The 18,756-nt window shown below is 54.6% G+C and overlaps 1 protein-coding gene across 8 annotated transcripts in view; it reads left to right on the forward strand.

The window, feature by feature from the left end:
* Positions 1–734: 734 nt before the first annotated feature.
* Positions 735–18,756, forward strand: part of TCF3 (transcription factor 3) — a 78,837-nt gene continuing 60,815 nt past the window's right edge. For 3 of the 8 annotated variants that reach the window (XM_030966933.1, XM_030966937.1, XM_030966938.1), the window contains exons 1-3: positions 736–889; positions 2,948–3,049; positions 10,172–10,244. In XM_030966933.1, coding sequence (XP_030822793.1) covers positions 2,975–3,049; positions 10,172–10,244 — 148 coding nt within the window. In that variant the 5' untranslated portion in view covers positions 736–889; positions 2,948–2,974. Of the gene's footprint in view, positions 890–2,947; positions 3,050–10,171; positions 10,245–18,756 lie in introns of all 8 variants that reach the window. The other 5 variants (XM_030966934.1, XM_030966940.1, XM_030966935.1 and 2 more) reach the window with 4 other exon arrangements.

Genomic DNA, 18,756 nt, shown 5'->3' on the forward strand with positions numbered 1-18,756 from the left:
GGACCCCCGGGACCCCGGCCCTGCGCGCCCGGCCCCGGCGGGCCCGCCGGCGGCGCGGGGGAGCCGAGCTGTGGGCGGTGACGGCCTCCAGCGGCCTCCCCCGGCCCGCCGCCCCGCCCCCCGCTCGGTGGGCGGGGACCGCGACAGCCCGCGCCCTGGTTGGCCGCACCACCTGCCAATCAGAGCAACAGAGCACTTCCATTGGTTGGGGCTCCTCTGCCTTATCAGTCCATCTCGCGGAGCTCCGGTGTCGTCACCGTCGCTGCTCGCCCAGTCGCCCGTCCCCCTCCGCTAGGAAATGTAGTCCCCGCCACGGCGGTGCCCCTGCCGCGCCACCGCCGCCGCCCCGTTCAGCCCTCCCGGGCTTGGCCACGCGCGCGCCGGTTCCGCGAAGCCCGCGCGTGACGGCATCACCCCCTCCCAGCTCCCCGCTGTTTGTGCGGGCGGCGGAGCGATACGGCGGGGGCGGGGCGTGCGGCCGCGAGTCGTGAGGGCGTGCGGGGGGGAGGCGGCGGAGGCGGGCGCGGGGGAGAGTCGCCGTCGCTGCTGCTGCCGCCGCCGTGCGGGGAACTATGCAGGGACCGCGGGGCGGGCGGGCGGAACAGCGGCGGGAGGCGGAGCGGCAGCGGCGGCCCCGGCGGCGGCAGCAGCGCAGCAGCGCTAGGGCCCGGCCCGGCGCGGGGCGGGGCCGCGGGGCGGGCCGGGGCGCACGCGCCGCCCGGTGCGGGGCGATCGCGCCGCTTCGCTACATTGTATCCGCCGGCGGCGGAGAACAATAGGCGCCGCCGCCGCCCCCGGGCCTGGGCGCCGCGGCCGCCCCCGCCCCCGCCGCGACCCCCGACACCCTTCATGCGCTTCCCCTGCCCCGGGCGCGCCGGGCCTGGAACAGGTAAAAAATAAAATAAAATGCAATGTAGGAATAATAAAATAATAACCAAGCCGGCCACGCCGCCCTGGGGCTGCGCGGAGCGGGGGTCCCGGCGCAGCGGGCACGGGGGTGACGGAGCTGTGGGTGCCGGTGTGGCGGGGCTCGGAGCGCTCGGGGTCCGGGCGCGGAGCGGGACGGGACGGGCTCGGCGCTATTGTCCCCTCGGCAAAGTTTGCCGGGGCCGGGGGAAGGGGGGCGGCAGCGGCGGGGCGGGCTCGGGGGGCGTGCGGGCCACGGGGAGGGGGTGCGCGGCCCCCGCCGGGGAGGGGGGCCCGGTGCTCGGTCCTGCTACGAACTTCAGCCGAGCACAGCGCGCCGCGGCCACCCCGGGGGTCCCGGAGCCCCTTCCCGGCTCGGGGGCTGCGGGAGCCGCGGGACCCAGCGCGGGGGCGGCAGCTTCGGCTTTCCACCCCCGGCAGGGAGGGGAGGCTCGTGGGGGCCGCTTCGCCCTCCTGCGCTCCCCTGTCTGGGCGGGGGCTGCCGGCCGGGACCCCCCTCCCTACGGCACGGGGGGCAGCGAACTTCAGCCCCGGCCCGCGCCCGTCCCGGGGCAGCGGAGCCTTTGTCCGGGCTGGGGAAGGACCCCGGGGGCGCGGAGACATCTGGGAGGGGGTCCTGGCCCGGCGCCCCGGCCCTGCGGGCTGCTTTGGGGTCAGAAAGTGTGCGTGGAATAAATAAAAATAACCCTCCCAACCTGGCTTTGGGACGGCCAAGGGTTTTGTTCACGTTGTCCCCGGGTGCTTCGGGGGTGCAGGGTTTGGGGGGCTGGGAAGAGATGTACCCTCCTGCTTCCACGGCTTCTCCGGGGTCTCGTGTCCCCCAGCCCCACTTGAGGCACCGAGGCAGAAGGTTGGGAAAGTGGCTTTAAAAACACTGACCAGATGCACTGATGACACTTTGAAAGAGGCTTTTCAAAGAAAATGAAAATAAGAAAAAAAAAAAGAAAATTCCCGGGCTGTTTTTTATAGTGGTGAAAGCTTTTTACACGCTGGGCTGATTTCAGCCTTTTTTTATGAAACTTCATTGAAATGTAGTGGCTGAGCCTACAAACACTTTAGATCGTGTAGCGTTTTCTTTTTTTTTTTTTTTTTTTCTTCTTTTTTTTTTTACCTTACAATTAATGAGTTAAATTTATTGGCCAGCTGCCCTTTGTAACCATGAATGAGTTCCTAAAAAAAAGGCCAAAAAAAAAAAAAAGGAATCTTTTATCTCATCCCAGGCCTCTCTTCCTCCCTCCCAAAGAAATATTTTTCTATCATAGCAAGCTGGCCAAAAAGATCAATCTCCCTTTTGAAAAAAAATAATCTGTAAAATTAGGAAGAATAATATTTACCTATCTTGCAAGGTTGCCTGGAGGGCTTTATTTTTGCAAAAACACTCCGAAAACAAATTTTTTTTTGTTTCCAGCCCCTTTTGGGAGTGGAGAGGTTCAGTTCTCACTGAGCACGGCCTGGCTGGGCATCCCCAAACACAGCCCCTGAAAAAGCAGCTGCAGGTGCTCGGCGACCCGAAGGAAAGAGCTGTAACATCAGACTTTTTTTTTTTTTTTTTTTTTTTTTTTTTTAAACAAAACTCGGCAAGGACAAGAGAGCCTCCTGCGGGGAGCAAGTGTGGGGGAAGGCGAGGGGGCGAGCTGAGCCAGACAAGCGCCTGAGTGATAACTTGCCTGAACCCTTTGATAAATGAGTTCACTCTTTTTTTTCCCCCCCTTTATTTTTTTTCTCCTTTTCCCCCCTTCATTCGCCACACGCCAGGAACAGAATTGGCCTGAACTAGTGGAATTGGCAGCAAAAAACTAACATACAAGTGTGTCTGGTCAATAGAACGCTTGTTCCTGCCGCTGGGTGCTGTGTGAGGACTCCGACTGTGCTCTGGCCCCGCAGTTGGACGCTGCCGACACGCTCAGGGTTTTTCTTTTCTTGCCCCTCCACTCTGTCTTTTTAAAATATTCATCAATGGGGTGGGTAGTTTGCTGTAGTCATTAAAATATCTCTCTCCCCTCCCCCTCGCTTTCTGCAGGACTGCCACTGTTGAGTCTGTGGGAATATGAATCAGCAGCAGCAGAGAATGGCTGCAGTTGGGACAGACAAAGAGCTCAGTGACCTGCTGGACTTCAGTATGGTGAGCGAGCGCGGCCGGGGGGCTGCGCAGCCCCGGGGCTGGGAGCTGCACAGGGGAGGAAATGTGAGCCTGTAAATTGGACATGATGGGTTTCAGATGTGCCGTGTTTGTGTGCGTGCACATGTGCTGCAACTTGTTTATTTTCAAGTTAAAGCAAAGCCTCTGCCCGTCCTCTCCCCCTCTTCCCCTCAAACGTGTGTTGTTCCCTTGCAGGGAAGGCAGAGAGGTTTCTTCTCTGGATGGGAAATTTTGGGGGAATTAACAGAGTTGTGTGTTCTCTGTTTAAATGCTCACTGGGTGACTGTTTCTGCAGCCGTGCAGAGATGTAACTTCAGTAGCTGATTAATCAAGCTTTTTTCCTCTCCCTAGATCCAGACTATTAAACTTTTGATCCCACAGGTTATTTTGTCACAGTTTGAAATGTGTCCAAGCTCTCCAGCGCGTTATTTTTGCAGGAGTTGGATACTTGTGCTCCCCATGCTCTGCTCTTCTGTATCCTGGAAACCTTGAGCTGCATTTAGGAGCTGTTTATTTTCAAAGAAACAGGACCTAAGAGTTCCCCATGAAGGGTGTGCACAGCTCGGAGGGAGGAGAAGTCCCTTTAGTCACAGCAGAGCGGGGTTAGTCCCTGGCACATCCCGCTGTGGCACTGCCAGCGCTGCTGCCGCTCCTTGGCAGGTGACTCGTGGAGGGCAGAGCTGCTGTTCAAAGGCACATAACTGTCTGTTGGGTTCCTCTGTTGTGTGCTGCACCCTCATGGCACTCCAAGCGTGTGTCTTGCTGTCGAGATAAGCAAACGTGCTGCAGAGATAGAAACAACAGCTCCAGGAGGGGGAATGGCCGTGAGAGTCACCCCAGCCTGGGTCACCCAGCCCACAGCCCTGCTGGACTGATGTTCCTGCCCTGTGGGGGAGAAGGGACAAAAAGTGGTGGCAGAGCTAGGAGCACCTGCTGTCCCGGTGGCTGTGGCACCTGGGGGTGTGCTGAGGCTCATCTGCTTTTCTGCATCTGCACGCTGAGGTTCAGCCCTGGGAAATAAAGCTTTTTCTACAGCTGGGGGTTGTACCTGTCCTCACAGAGCTCTGTGCTGGAGGGGGCAGGGGGTGTCTCTCAGCCCCCCAAGAGCAATTCTCTTGCAGGAGAGGCCCAGTTCTCCCAGTTTCATACTTCTACTGGGAGGCTGGTTCTGTTAAATTGCTGGTCATGGGCTTTTCTGGCAGAATGTTTTAAAGTGGGTACAGGGACTGCAGTGATGGCATCCCTGTAAAACCAGGAATCTGTTCAGGGCTTTCTGTGGTTATTTGTCCCTCTCAGAGATCTTGCAGGTTGGCAGGAGCCCTGGGGCTTTCCATCAACTGCACTTGGGGTCAGTAACCCAGAATCTGCTCCCTGATGGGGGCTGCAGCAGCTCCTGCTTCGCTTTTTCTCCTCTTTGGAAAAAAAAAATCAAATCCCATTCACCATTTAGAGCTTTAAAAATCCCCAAGACCTTATTTTCCAATTTAACCAACCATCCTCATTTGCATGCCTGGAGCTGCATTCTCAGGAGGAGTCTTGACCTGGTCCCTCTGTCCACAAATGTTTCTGTCCTTGGAGGTGAATCCACACCAAAAAGGTTAAAATTTGGGGTTGGATTCAATGCTTTTCCACTGGTGCAATTCTGGGAAGGACCAGAACTCATCCTGTGCTCTCCAAGGCTGGTGTGGGGGTGCTGGGGGTTGCTGCTCACAGCACCAGGGCCTGTGATGTCATTTGCCAGCAAATGACTCGAAGATGTTCCCTGCAGGATCCGTTGGCCGATGGGCTCCGGCGCAGCCTGGACTGCAGCCAGCTCTGTTTCACAAACCCTCATCTCCACACACCCTTCTCCTCTCTTTGCATAAAGGGAATATTAACAGCTCTTCTCAAGGATGAGGAGCTGAAATGGAAAAGCTTCCTAGACAGTAGATGGGTCTGTTGAAGAGGTGCTCCATGGTTTGCTCTCTCTGTGTCCTTGGGATACAGGATTTTTGACCACAAAGCTCGCTTTTTCAAGTGTATTTATATTTTTCTTTGAATAAACAGGAATGCAGCATTGGTTCAGTAATCCTCTCCAGGAGAGTAGAGAGGAGGGAAAAGTAGAGATACTCAGAGCAGCTGGAAGCATTTGCTTCAGATGAGTATTTTGATTCCTTTTTTCTAGGAAAAAATGTGTTCAGCCCCAGCAGTCTGTGGTCCAGTCCTGCAATGTGTTTTGCTGTGCAAGGGAGGGAATTTTAAGGCCCTAAGGGGGTGGCATGGCCTGTCATGAGTTCCTGGGGTCAGTAAATGACAGGGTTGTGTGAGATGCTGCAAACTGGGCTTGCAGTCCTGAAAGAAGAGACTCATCCTCTCTTTAATAAATAAATCTGTTGGGTAGATATTGAACTCCAAAGCACTCTCCAAAAGCTTTGTGCCACTGTAATTTGCCAAAAAGGGCAAAAATCAAAGGAATCTGTAAGTGAGCAGGAGTCAAAGGAAAGGCCCAGCGATGGTTTGGGGTGTGCATGGCAGCACACTTGCCTCTACCTCCAGATGAATTGCCTTTTCTCATTACCCCAAAGTGCAGGTAATTTGTAAGCTTGCCTTCACCACTGCTCCCTGGCAGCAGGCCCAGATGGGCTGCCAGATCTGGAGAGGAGCTTTCGAGAAAACATCCTGCCTATAGACCCGAGTGGGCAGCTCAGCCTATTGATTAGGCTGGGCTTTGGTAGCTACCAGGCTTTGCAGCTCAGCCTATTGATTAGGCTGGGCTTTGGTGGCTGCCAGGCTTTGCAGCTCAGCCTATTGATTAGGCTGAGCTTTGGTGGCTGCCAGGCTTTGCAGCTCAGCCTATTGATTAGGCTGAGCTTTGGTGGCTGCCAGGCTTTGCAGCTCAGCCTAACAGGCACAGGGTGTGTATGGGGGAGCTGCCCTTGGCCTCTGCTGTTGGGAGATGCTCAACCACAAGGACTTGGATATGAGGACAAGGTTCTTCCCCCCGAGGGTGCTGGGCACTGCCCAGGCTCCCGAGGGACCATTCCCCCAAGGCTGCCAGAGCTCCAGGAGTGTTTGGACAGCGCTCCCAGGATGGAATTGTTGGGGTGGTTGTGCAGGGACAGGGGCTGGACTGGATGATCCCTGTGGGTCCCTTCCAGCTCAGGATATTCCAGGATTCTAGTACTTTTCGTGGTTGCTCGTTATCCCAGGCAGTGTCTCAGCTGTGCCAGCGCTGGTGTGCAGTGGGAAGGTGCCACACAGGTGTCCTGGCTGGGCTGGGCTGCTCCGGAGGACAGGGACACCCCAGGCAGGGGACCGGGGAGCACAGCAGCCCTGGGGGTGTTGGTGGCACCGAGCGCCAGCCGAGTTGGGAGCAGCCGCGTGCCAGTGCCAGCCGGGGGCTCTGGCAGGAGCGAGGTGCTGTTAACAGCCACGATTATTAGCAGAGTATTAACCATATGCTGCGGGGAGCTGCCTGGCAGAGGGGGTTTCTGGCTCGCTGCAGGGTGGGCAGGGGCTTGAGCAGTCACACAGGACCTGCCGCTCATCGCTGCTCCCACTGTGCCGCGGCTCCAGCCCTGCATCCGGGGGTGGGAGCCAAAGTGTTGGCAGCAGGCAGGGCTGGAGCAGCTCCTGCTGCTCTGCTGGAGGATGGTGAGGCCATGCCCTGCTCCAGCCAGGGCCCAGCGCCTGCATTTCCATGGTAAAACTCGGAGTTCTGTTCAGAGTGAAGCAGCTGTGGAGTTTAAAGTTTGACTACACACACAGTGGGCATTTGGGACTGTAGTCAGGAAGGTCTGTCTTAAGTGAACATATATAAAATGTCCTGCTGTATGTATTTTGAGTCAAATTCCCTCTTCTCCCCAAATTAACGGCTGGATGCTTTCCATGCTGCAAAATAGATTTCGGGTTTGGAATTCAGGCCTGAGGTTGGTTCAGCCTGGGGTTCATCAGGTGGGAGAGGAGAGAGAATGAGCACTAATTGAACTTGAAAAGAAGTGCACTTCTAGATGTGCACAATAAATGACATGCTGCTTGATGTTCCTCGTTTCTGGCAAATTCCCTTTCTTTCTTAGGGAAGGGGAGTTTGCTGTATAAAGTGTGGGGTCTCTTGGCTATAACTTCCTCAGGGGAGGGTGCAGGCATTTGGATCTTCTCATGCTCTAGATTTGCGTCTTTTACTCAGGGAGAAATGAAGGGAGAATAAATTCTTTGGAAGGGGTGGAAATCGAGCTAGGAAGGAAGGAAGAAGTTGTCAGCTCTCAGGGAGGCTGGAGATAGGACTTGAAAAACCAAATACAGCAACTTAAGATAGGGGATTTTACATAACCGTTCAAATCGACATTATTCAAATCTAACAAAGGCCAACTAATGACCCAATTACAACTCTTGAGAGCTCATGCCTGGGTCCCTCAATGCCTGGGTCCCCTGGTAGGTGCCAGCTCCGGTTCATCTCCTCCCTCCCCCCCAGTTTATTTTTAAAGCAGCATTTAAAAGCAGAAAGGAAATTTGCAGTGGGTGGATGAACTTTGCCTCTGAGCAACACACGCCAGCGAAGGCACTTCACGTATGACTTGTGCCGGGCTCCTCGGGGCAGCTTCAGCCCACACCACAGTGGAAAAAGAGGCTGGGAGCAAGAAAAAAGCCCAAAACGCCTCCTGTGGTTGGCAAGTGATAGGTGTGGAGGGGTAACCTGGGGTTCTCTGCTCCCCATCACCCTTCTTTGACAGCATGAGGTTGTGCCAGGGCTTGGCATGGAGCTCAGGGCAAGGTTCCTCCCCCCGAGGCTGCTGGGCACTGCCCAGGCTCCCCAGGGAATGGTGCCAAGGCTGCCAGAGCTCCAGGAGCTCCCAGGGGTGCTCAGGGTGGGGTTGTTGGGGTGGCTGTGCAGGGACAGGGGCTGGGCTGATCATCCCTGAGGGTCCCTCCCAGCTCAGGATATTCCAGGATTTTTCCTTTAGCATCTCTACTTGCCCTGCTGCAGGAAGGGGTCCATGACTCCTAAATCCCCTGGGGAGGGAGAGCAGGAAGGTGTTGCATCAGCCTCAAAATCTCTCTCCAAGCAGTTGGAGGAGGGAAGGGGTTCCCTGGGCTGTGTGGGGGTGTTTTGGGGGTGCTGGGCATTGCTGTCCTGGGGGGACACTCCTGTTCTGCACAAGCAGAAGGTGCTGGGTGCACAATGGAACAAGGCTGTTCCTTTTCTCCCTTCATGTTTGCTGCTCAAACCTTGCGTTTTTCAGCCTCAGCAAGTGCTGAGCAGAAATGCTCGTGAAAAGAGCCAGCAGTGCCGTTTTTGGGGGGGTTTTGTTTGTTTGTTTTGGGTTTTTTTTGTTTTGTTTTTCTTGTGTGAGTGTGCTTTTTGCTAGTCGGTTCATGGTGCATCCCTTCCCCGCTGCTCGCACATGCAGACCTGCCCCTTGCCACTTGGCAAAAAGGGAGTTTGATCTCAATCTTCCCTACCTTGAGAAGAGGGAGTGAGCACAGGCAGGGTGGGATCAGCCACCTAAGTTCAATTTTCAGCACGGTTGGAGATGTTTGCAGAGCCCCCCTCCTGCCCTGCAAGGGGGAGGGGATGCAGGGAAGCCCTGCAGCAGTGCAGAGGAAGGTGAGCTGCAATCTTTGGGGTTTGTTTTTATTTTCTAGCCCAACTTCCTGAGGAAACAAAGCTCATCCGATGGTGAGGCTGCTGGGCCACCCCAAACACCTTGGGAGCCCCTGGGGTGAGCGGCAGCCTTGGGGCACATCTGAGGGGGCCAGGGGGCTGTGTGCAGGCAGGTGAGGGCAGGTGTGTGCAGGCAGCTGGGATGAGCACTAAACACTGTTTACACCTTCATTTAAATCCGTGTATAAAACATCTACACCCTGCACATGCATATATATGATCCCAAATTTGTGCTCTTTATGAATGGCAGTTGGTTCCTTAACTGCTCTCTTTGCATCTCTACCACATTTAACTGTTTTTTGTTGGGTTTTTCTCCTCCCCAGCATTTGTGAAAACAAAGCTGGGCAGACGGTTCTGTACAAAGGAATGTTTCTGACCACAGCCAGACATCAGCTATGTCAGGGCATGAAACGCTGCCTTTCTGTAGGCTCTTGTGCCATTACATTGTTTAATCTTCAAAGCATTAAACTTTTGAGTTATTCAGACATTACAAAGCTAAAAATAATAAAAATTCAAATGACTTGGTGGTGAAAGTATCTTGAGTAGAAAAAGGATATTAAAATGTTAATTCACTAAGCATTTTCCCACCAGTTGTTTTATTGGCTGGAGCTCCATTTGTCTGCAGGAGAATTGGTTTTCTTTTCTGCTGCACGCAGGTGCATGTAAATTATTAAATAGCAGCCTCTGAAACTCTCCCAACTTTTATTAAAAATATTTATACAGGTTAGGTGACGAGCTGTGTTGTTGAGGAAGCTCCTGGCAGGAGAGGCTCAGTTGTGATAATGAAGCTGTAGTGATAGAGCAAACAAGTTCCCAGAGCGACCAATTCTGTGAAATATATTAATTTTTTAAATCATGAGTAACTGTATTTGCCCTTGGAGCAGCTTCCTCTCCCCCGGCCCCAGGGCTGTGTCAGGTCCTGGTGCTGCTGGAGCCACCAAAGCAGCAGGGTGGGAGCTGCTCTGTGAGGCTGGGGGCTCATCCACGAGCCAGAGCCACAGGCAGCCCTTGTCCTGCCCGGGCACTGCACATGGCTGGAGGTGTGGGATGGGACCAGGGCTCCTGTGGGAGCTGGGACAGTGAGGGATAAAACAGCTTTGCTGTCGTTATCCTGCTGGCTTTTTATCAATGGAGTTGGGCTTTCCCCAGGGCTCACCTGTAGCCAGGGTGAGCGGGTTTGGGATGGAATGTTGATTTGGACCACGGCAGGGATGCTCCTTGGCTGGTTTCCAGCTGCCCCTGCAGAAGCAGGGGTTGTACACGTGGGGATGTGTGTGAGAGCAGGGCTGTGCCTCCCTCCTGCCCCTCCTGAGCGAGGGAGCAGGGACACGGGGAAAGGTTTTTGCATCAATAATGGGCTGCCTTCCCTCTCCCCTCCCCCAGTGTGACCCCTCTGCAAAGCACAGTAAAACCAACATACTGAAATCTCTTTTCCCTTCTCTCTCATCTCCTTGTTTTTCTAGATGTTTCCCTTGCCAGTGGCTAATGGAAAAAACAGACCCACGACCCTTGCGAGCACTCAGTTTGGAGGATCAGGTACTGTCATCTTGTTTTTCCCCTTATACCATAATGTTTCTTGCAATAAATTTGTGTTTGGTTCCAGAGATGCTGTAGGGGAGGGGGTTCTGTATTTTGGTGATGTATTTTTTGGGTGGTGCTCTGCTGCTGTTTCTCTGGATGGTTTCCTTGTTGCTCCATGTGTCTCTGGGTGGGCAAAGCTGCTCTTGCTGATCTGTCTTCCATTAAGATGTTGCTGCCTGAGCTGGAGGTTGTTGTCCCACTGCTCCAGGAGCCTGGGAGCAGACAGGGCTGGTGTCTAAGCTGCTTAGATGTGTCTGCACTGCCCTGGAGGACTTTTGCTGTTCCCCTCTGAAGACAGGGTGGTGGTGGCTCATTCCTGGCACACTTTGGGGGTCTGCTCCATGCAGCCCCTCCAGCAGCTCGCTGCTGTGGGGTGGGATCTCAGCATTCCCAAAGGGATCTTGCAAAGCCTTCCAGGGTGCCAAGAGGGGACCAGGGATGCCAGCATCCAAGGGCTTTGGGAGCAGGGCAGTGGGGAGGAGTGGGCTGCAATTGGAGGCTGAAAATGTGCTGGTTGGCTTGAGGCTCAGGGGGAGGATTGCTGGACAGTGCTGGGCCAGGGTTTTAATGCCCAGGGAAACTGCTCTGTGCAGGGCTCACACAGCCCCTGGCACAAGGGAAGTTCAGCTCATCTGCCGTTCTTGCTGAATACTTTGTGGATGGTTAAAACTCGACCTTCCCTGCCCTGAGCTAGCTCCAGCTGTGCAGGGAAACTCCTGGCTGTGCTGTGACACTGGGAGCATCGCAGAGACTGGGCTTGGATTTCTGGAGAGCAGCTTTGATGCCCCAGTGGGGCACTGGGGAACCTGCAGCAGCAGGGTGGGAGCTCTGCCCTGCCTTGCCCTGCCCTGCTCCTGCCCTCCTGGAGCAGGCAAATGTGATGCTCTCCAACTGAGCTGTTTAGCTGCGTGTCAAGATGGTTTTGAGCAAACACTTTGGCAGGGAGGGAAGCTGTTGAGTGGGTGCTGGAGGAAATTGGAGGGGAGAAAACTCTCGGGTTAGCCCAGATGGAAGCTGATCTCTTCAGCGAGTGTTCCCTGTGTGCCTTCTGCTGTTAAAATAATCCACAAAAGACGTGCTGCACGCTGGGGGGAGCAGAGCAGTGCAGGAGCTCCCATTAACCCGTTTCCTGCTCAGAGCCTGCCTTGGCTGCCAGCTCTGTGGGGCTGGCCAGGAGCAGAGCCTGGAGCAGGGCCCTGCAGCACAGCCAGACCCCCTCCAGCCCAAATGACACCAAATCTTTGATTCTCCCCTCACCCCTTCTTTTCTTTCGGGTGAGTGAAAGGTAATGTTGACACCACCCTTCCTCTGGGCTGCTGCTCTCTGGGCCTGACTGGGAGCAGTTCATAAAAACAGAGCACTGATGTTATACAACTGCACTGAGGGACGTTGCACAATCCCTGCTGTCCCAGCCTCAGACACAGCAGAGGCTCCCTCATCCTGCTATGGGCATCCTGCCTTGGGAATGCAGCTCAGGGCTGGGTGTAGGGAAAGAGCTTTGCTCCAGCAGCAGATTTATCCTTGGTCAGCCATCCTTGGCCCCACCTGGAGTTCAGGGGACAAATTTCATCTAAGTGTCAGCTTTGGGACTTCTTCCTGCTCCTGCATCTTTGGCTTTTTGCTGGTGGGTGAATAACTGCAGCATGACATCAGCGAGCTGTGCCATGCAGAAGGCTGTGCCCTGCTTGTTAGAAGGATCCAAGGTGTCCAGACAAGGCCCTAGAAAATGGCAAGAGGTTGTTCTCAGAGATTGGTGGTTTAGCTTTATTCACAGATGCAATCAAGTACTAGTTGGAATTGCAGAATCATGGAAGGCTTTGGGTTGGAAGGGACCTTAAAGCTTATCTTTTCCATCTCCTGCCATGGGCAGGGACACCTTCCACTAGACCAGGCTGCTCCAACCCCCTTCCAACCTGGCCTTGGTCATCCCCCAAGATACAGGCAGTCATCCAGCTCAAAATTTGATTTGGAGTCATCATTAACCTTGATGTGGTCAGAGGGTGGAGAGCAGATGGTCCTTGGATTTGGGGATCTGGACTTGCAGGGGGAGCAGAGCACCTCACAGCCACACCATAAGCTGGACCTGGAGGTGATCACCCTAGATCTTGCCGTGCAGGAAGGCCTGGGCTTCTTCTTTAAAGTGCCACATGTGTTCCAAGCACTTCCCAGTCAGGGACCTGGACCAGCAGTAAAGGCAGTGCAGCATTTCCCCTCTGCCTGCAAAGACGAAGCAAACACTGATTTGTCTGAGTCTTAGCTTGGTGCTGTGCACCACAGCACCAGGATCTCTTTATTTGGGCTTGTTGTGGTAACCTTAAGATAACAAACTGATGTTGTCTCATGTGCCAAGAAATATTGGTGTTTTATCCTTCCCCCAGGATGGGAGCCAGTCCCTGGGCTGGTGTAATTGAGTTGGACATGGGAATTCATGATCTCCCTCTTCCCATCTCCTTGTGGAAATGCTGGGGCAGTGTGCAGCTTTTATTCTTTTTCCCCTCCAAAAGAGCTGTTATCTCCAGGCTCTTTCCTCCCCAGGGAAGTGAGGAGGGAAGGGAGCAAAGCACTGACTGATCAGTCCTGGCCAAAATGAGTTTTTTGCTTCCAAAGCCCAGCTGGTAAATAAAGGAACAGAAGCATTTGAAGCAGGCAATCCCAGTGATAAAATTGTCCCAAATTCAAATCCTTTTCAAATTCAACATTTCTTTACCAGAAGTGTTGTTAACCATTGGCTGCCCAGAGCAGGAATGGAATCACCATCCCTGGAAGTGCTGAGAACAGGTGTTGATGTGGCACTTGGGGACATGCTTTAGTGGTGAACATGGTGCTGGGCTGACAGTTGCACTTGAACATCCTAAAGATCTTTTCCAACCTTAACAATTCCATGTTTCTAATAACTGCCCTGACCAAGCTGCTGGTGGCCCCTTTACCAAGGGAACCCCTTTATCTCCCTGAGGCCAAAAAAATTCAGAGAGTTCATGCAAACCCTCCAGCTTCGAGATCCCTTTGCTTTCCTATTTGCCTCCAGCTTTTATTTTAAGCCCTGCCACTGTTTCCCTCATTTCTGTCCTCAAATGCTCCGGGGAGGAACTGGTTTCGCTCCCCCGCCGCATGGACAATTCAGCACCTCCGCTTTGCCTTTTCTTGGCAAGGAGAGACCCAACAATTGCCACAAGGATGGAGCTGACGTCACCCAGCCCGTGGCTGCAGCATTTATAGCACATATAGGTCACCGCGGGAAGTTGGTCTTCCTGGGGCTGGGAGCTGCAGCCAGGGTTTGCCAGCATGGGCTGTTGTCTGCTGGGTGTTTATTTTAGCCAGGGCACTCAGCCCATGCCTCAAAGGGGTTCACCTTCCCCTCCCCAAAGTGTGTTTGTTACTTGCAGTAGCAAAACATCTCAAAGCGTGTCCCCCGTCGTATCATAGTTCACAAATGACTAATCTGAGCTGCAGCAAGCTCCCTCCCAGTGCTTCATCGAGCCCTGCCTCAAGCAGGAAACCACTGGGGCTGAATTTCACATGGAAATGACCATTTTAATTGACATCGAGGCAGTGGGAGTGGCTGGAGGCAGCAGAGCTGTGCTGTGGCCTCGTGGCTGCTGAGTTTTCGGCAGGGTTGGTGCATGCCGGCTGCACCTTTGCTCCAGCAAAGGGGTTTGGGCTCTGCAGAGCAGGGAAATAAACCCAAGGCATGTGGTTGGTTGTGTGTGAGGTGAAACATCTCCTGGAGCAGCACACGAGCAGCACTTCCACCTGTGGGTAGTGTGGGGGGTGTGCAACCATCTCCCTTCCCGTCACAAATGTTGTGGGGTGCCAGGACTGGATCCTGATGGGACAGGACACATGGGGTCTCCTGCTGACAAATTATTCTGCTCTCAACAAGAAAAAACTCTGTTAGTTTTTTTTTTCTTTTCCTCCCTTTTAAAATAAGCGAATTCAGCATTAATGCCTTTTTCTTCATGCTGTGTGCCAAAGTGGGTTGGGCTCTTTGCTCGGGCTCTCAGGTGGGTTTGGGAGGGAGTGTCCCCTCCTGGCCCATGCTGTGATTCCCACCCCCAAATTCGTTGGGTGCTTCCTTGCTCGTGAGCTGAGGCTCCCTGTGAGGGAATTGCTTTGATCGGGGGAAGTTCATCAAGTCCATTTGAAGCTGGTGGAGCAGGGAGCTTTTCAAAGGCTTACAAGCTGGTGCATGTAACAAATTTTAAGTTATAGTCTGGTGAACAAAGCAAATGGATTCTCCCTGGAGGGAGGCGAGCCCGGATCCCCTTTGAAACTCTCTTTAAACAGCGCACAAACTCAGATACCTGTGGCAACAGCACCGAGAGTCATAAATTCTCTGAAAGCTGGGGTTGTCTCTGTAATTGGTGCTATGGGGGAGCTGTTTGAAGGTTTAATTATTTCGAGCGTGCAGGCAGCCCTGTGTTGGGAAGCGCTGAGCAGGATGGGCAGGGTCTGGTACAGCAGGATGGTGCTGGGCTCCCCTCTGCTCCTGGAGCTGCGTGGTTTGCAGGGACACCATGGCAGGCAGGGCTGGGAAGAGCCAAGCACAGCGTTTCTGTCACCGTGCTGTCAGCAGTTGAGTCCCAGGCTGCAGAAACCCATTTGCAACTGTTTTCCATAGTGAGGAAAGCAGGAGCTTTTATTAGCAAGGCTGTATCACGTTTTCCTACTAACTGCCTCGGGTTCCCACATGTTTTGCTTATGCTGAAGTGGGAGTGCTGGGCTCTGCTTGCTATTTTGATGGATGATGAAAGGCAGACATGAGGTGTGCAATATGGGACTCGATATTTAGAACTGGCACTTCCCGTTCAAGTTTGGGATCTGAGCTGCGTGTTTTTGTGGTGTGCCCCTGCAAACTGTCACCAAACACACCAAACACAAAGCCACCACAACAGAAAAAGGCAAAGCAGGAAAATTCACTTGCCAGGCTGTTGGTGTGACCATTTGTTCTCAAGTAAATGTTTTTGTTCAGCCATTATCAACTGAAATCAAAGGAGAGCTGGGCCTGCTCACCTGGACAAGAGAAGGCTCCAGGGAGAGCTCAGAGCCCCTGGCAGGGCCTGAAGGGGCTCCAGGAGAGCTGCACAGGGACTGGGGACAAGGCCTGGAGGGACAGGACCCAGGGAATGGCTCCCACTGCCAGAGGGCAGGGCTGGATGGGATCTTGGGCAGGAATTGTTCCCTGGCAGGGTGGGCAGGCCCTGGCATAGGGTGCCCAGAGCAGCTGGGGCTGCCCCTGGATCCCTGGCAGTGCCCAAGGCCAGGCTGGACAGGGCTTGGAGCAGCCTGGGACAGTGGGAGGTGAACCTGGCCACAGCAGGTGTTTGGAAGGAGAGGAGCTTTAAGGTCTCTCCCAACCAAAAAACCATTCTGGGATTCTGTGGAAAATCCTTGCCATGGCCAGGTCCAGCAAAGCTGTGCAGTCTCACTCCTCCAAGTCCAGTCCTTGCCACCCCCTGCTCTCCACAGTGCTGGAGCCTTTCCATTGCTGCTGCTGGGATGCAGGAGGATGCTCCAGCCATGGCAGGGACACACCTGTGTGCTTCTAACAAAGCCTGGGCGCTCTCAGTGAGTTCATCTCCTCTGTGCCAGTCAGGCTTTCTGCTTTGGTTTTGCCTTTGCCCTTGGGAAGCTCCTGTTCTCCTCCCTCTCCCCTTTCTGCTCCCTGTTTTTCCTGTGGGGCACATCCCATTTACCAGGATATGGAAAGCAAGGTCTGGAGGAAAAGAGTTGGAGGGCCCAAAAGCTGGGGGCAGGGAGTGCAGGTCAGCAGGAAACAACACGTTTGGGGCAACAAATGTCAGGGGGAGGTCTTCACATCCAGAGGCACACCCCATCTCTGCTCCTCCTGCCCTGGGGTGCATGTTCCTGCTCCCAGAGGCTTCTCCTGGGCGTTTGCAGTGATGTTGAAGCACAATCCCAGAATGATTTGGACCCATCTCATTCCATCTCCTGTCATGGCCAGGGGGCACCTTCCACTATCCCAGGTTGCTCCAAGCCTTGTCCAGCCTGGCTTGAAATATGAAGGGCTTTCTCCTTCTTGCAATTAATTGCTTCCCCTTGGATTTTATTTCACTACTGGGAGTGAGGGTGTCCTGTCCTGCCAGAGGACAGCTGGTTTCTAATGGACACACGAGGAGCAAGTCTGGGAAGAGCAGGGACATGGTGACAGTGCTGTGGGGATGCTCTGGCAGCAGCTCAGGGCTCCTCTAGCAGCTGGGGAGAGGCAAATGTGACTTAGTCCCTGTCTCAGTGTGGGAGTGAAGGGTGCCTGTTTTCAAGGGAAGGTTTTGGGGGGTTCTTTTGGTGTTTTTTTTTTGTTCATCTCCCACCTGGAGAAGAGTCCTCCTGACTGGATTTAAGATCTTGAACTGGGAAAGAGTACAGAGAATGCTGGGTGTGCCAGAGCCAAAGCTGTACTGAGATAAGTGACAGCTTTTGTTTAGAAACTGCCAGTTTGCCACAGACCTTGTTTAAGCACAGTTTTAACTTTGCCAGAATAGCTGAGGCAGTGCAGGGCTCTCTTCCCGGCAGAGCTCTTTCCTCCCATGGATGAGGCAGTTCCAGGATGTGAGGCTCAAGGGGCTCTGATGAGATCAGTGTGTCTTGTGTAAAAATCCGAGGGGCTGAGGGGAAGCTGGGCTTGCTGGGCACCCTCTAAAAGAACAGGTGCAAGCTCCAGCGCTGCCCGGTCTTTAACGAGAGGGCAGTAATTAGTAAGTTCAGTACTGGTGGGCACTAATTAGTAAGTTCAGCTTTGATATTGGGAAGAAATTCCTCCCTGGCAGGGTGGGGAGGCCCTGGCACAGGGTGCCCAGAGCAGCTGGGGCTGCCCCTGCATCCCTGGCAGTGCCCAAGGCCAGGCTGGACAGGGCTTGGAGCACCTGGGACAGTGGAAGGTGTCCCTGCCATGGCAGGGATGGCACTGGGTGGGTTTTAAGGTCTCTTCTAATCCAAACCATTCTGGGATTCTGTGAATTCCCTCTGCCCTGTTCCTCAGGGCTCTCATGTCCGTTCTGAGCTCTCAGATGGTCTCTGGGGTGCAGGACTCTGGGGTTTGGTGCAGCTCTGCCTGAGCTCACCTCCAATCCTGCCCCAACCCAGGGCTGCCCAAGCAGCACATGTTGGCTCAGCCTTCCAGCTCCAGGCCTCCACGCTTGTTGTGCCCTTTCCAAAGGGGAGAGATGGCTTTGGAAGGGGCCCAGCAGATCTGGCAAGTGTTGCTGCTGGACCTGGCTGCTGCTAATTTGCAATTCCTCATGCCCTGTGGGGTGCCCTGCTGCAGCACGTGTCCCACGTGTGGCCAGCTCCTCAGCCTGGTGCATCTCCATTGTTAATGGTTGTGTGCAGTGACGCTCAAACTGCAATTATTAGTAGTATTTTTAATTAGAGACAACAAATGGGTGTCTTCAGGGGGTGGATTTCATGCAAAGTGCTATTTTTTTACTCTGGAGGGCCTCATCTCTCACCTGGCACCATATTCCCCAGTGCACACAGCTGAAGGACACTGTAAATACCTGGTTCCTGACTGTTGTCTCTGTTGTCTTGGTGGCCTGGAGAGGATCCTCTTCAATCCTGCCCAGCCTGTGCTCCCTGCTCTGGGTGCAGGATTCACCCAGGGCCATTTCCATCATGGGAAGGGAGGGAGCCCATGGGGAGCCAGTGGTGGATGTAGGGACAATAGAGCTGTCTCAGAGATGTCATAAAGTTTACCCACATCAGGTGGAGAGGAGGCCACGGAGCTGCTGCAAGGGCTGGAGCCCCTCTGCTCTGGAGCCAGCCTGGCACAGCTGGGCCTGCTCACCTGGACAGGAGAAGGCTCCAGGGAGAGCTCAGAGCCCCTGGCAGGGCCTGAAGGGGCTCCAGGAGAGCTGCAGAGGGACTGGGGACAAGGCCTGGAGGGACAGGAGCCAGGGAATGGCTCCCAGTGCCAGAGGGCAGGGCTGGATGGGATCTTGGGCAGGAATTGTTCCCTGGCAGGGTGGGCAGGCCCTGGCACAGGGTGCCCAGAGCAGCTGGGGCTGCCCCTGGATCCCTGGCAGTGCCCAAGGCCAGGCTGGGCAGGGCTTGGAGCAGCCTGGGACAGTGGGAGGTGTCCCTGCCATGGCAGGGGGTGGGAATGAGGTTTAAGGTCCCTCCAGCTCTAATCACTCTATGGTTCTGTCTGCCTGTTGGATTCCCATCTGTCTGCGCTGGGATATCCTGCCCTCTCCCAGCACCTCCAACAGCTCGGAGTGGGGGCACTGAATTGCCCACCAGTCCCTGTGTGGCCAGGACGAGGGACTGCGGGCAGTGCCAGGAACAGGTGCTGTGGTTTCCCTGGCACAGCCCAAGCCCAGCTGGATCCTTGCAGCAGCCTCAGTCTGATCAGCCTGGGAAGAGAGGATGGCAGTGATCCTCTGAGTGCCCCTTCTCCCCAGGGCAGGCACAGGGGCAGGGGCTGAGCTCTGCTCTGGGACAGGGACAGGAG

The sequence above is a fragment of the Camarhynchus parvulus genome, chromosome 28, assembly GCF_901933205.1.
Source record: "Camarhynchus parvulus chromosome 28, STF_HiC, whole genome shotgun sequence".
NCBI classification, from domain to species: Eukaryota; Metazoa; Chordata; class Aves; order Passeriformes; family Thraupidae; genus Camarhynchus; species Camarhynchus parvulus.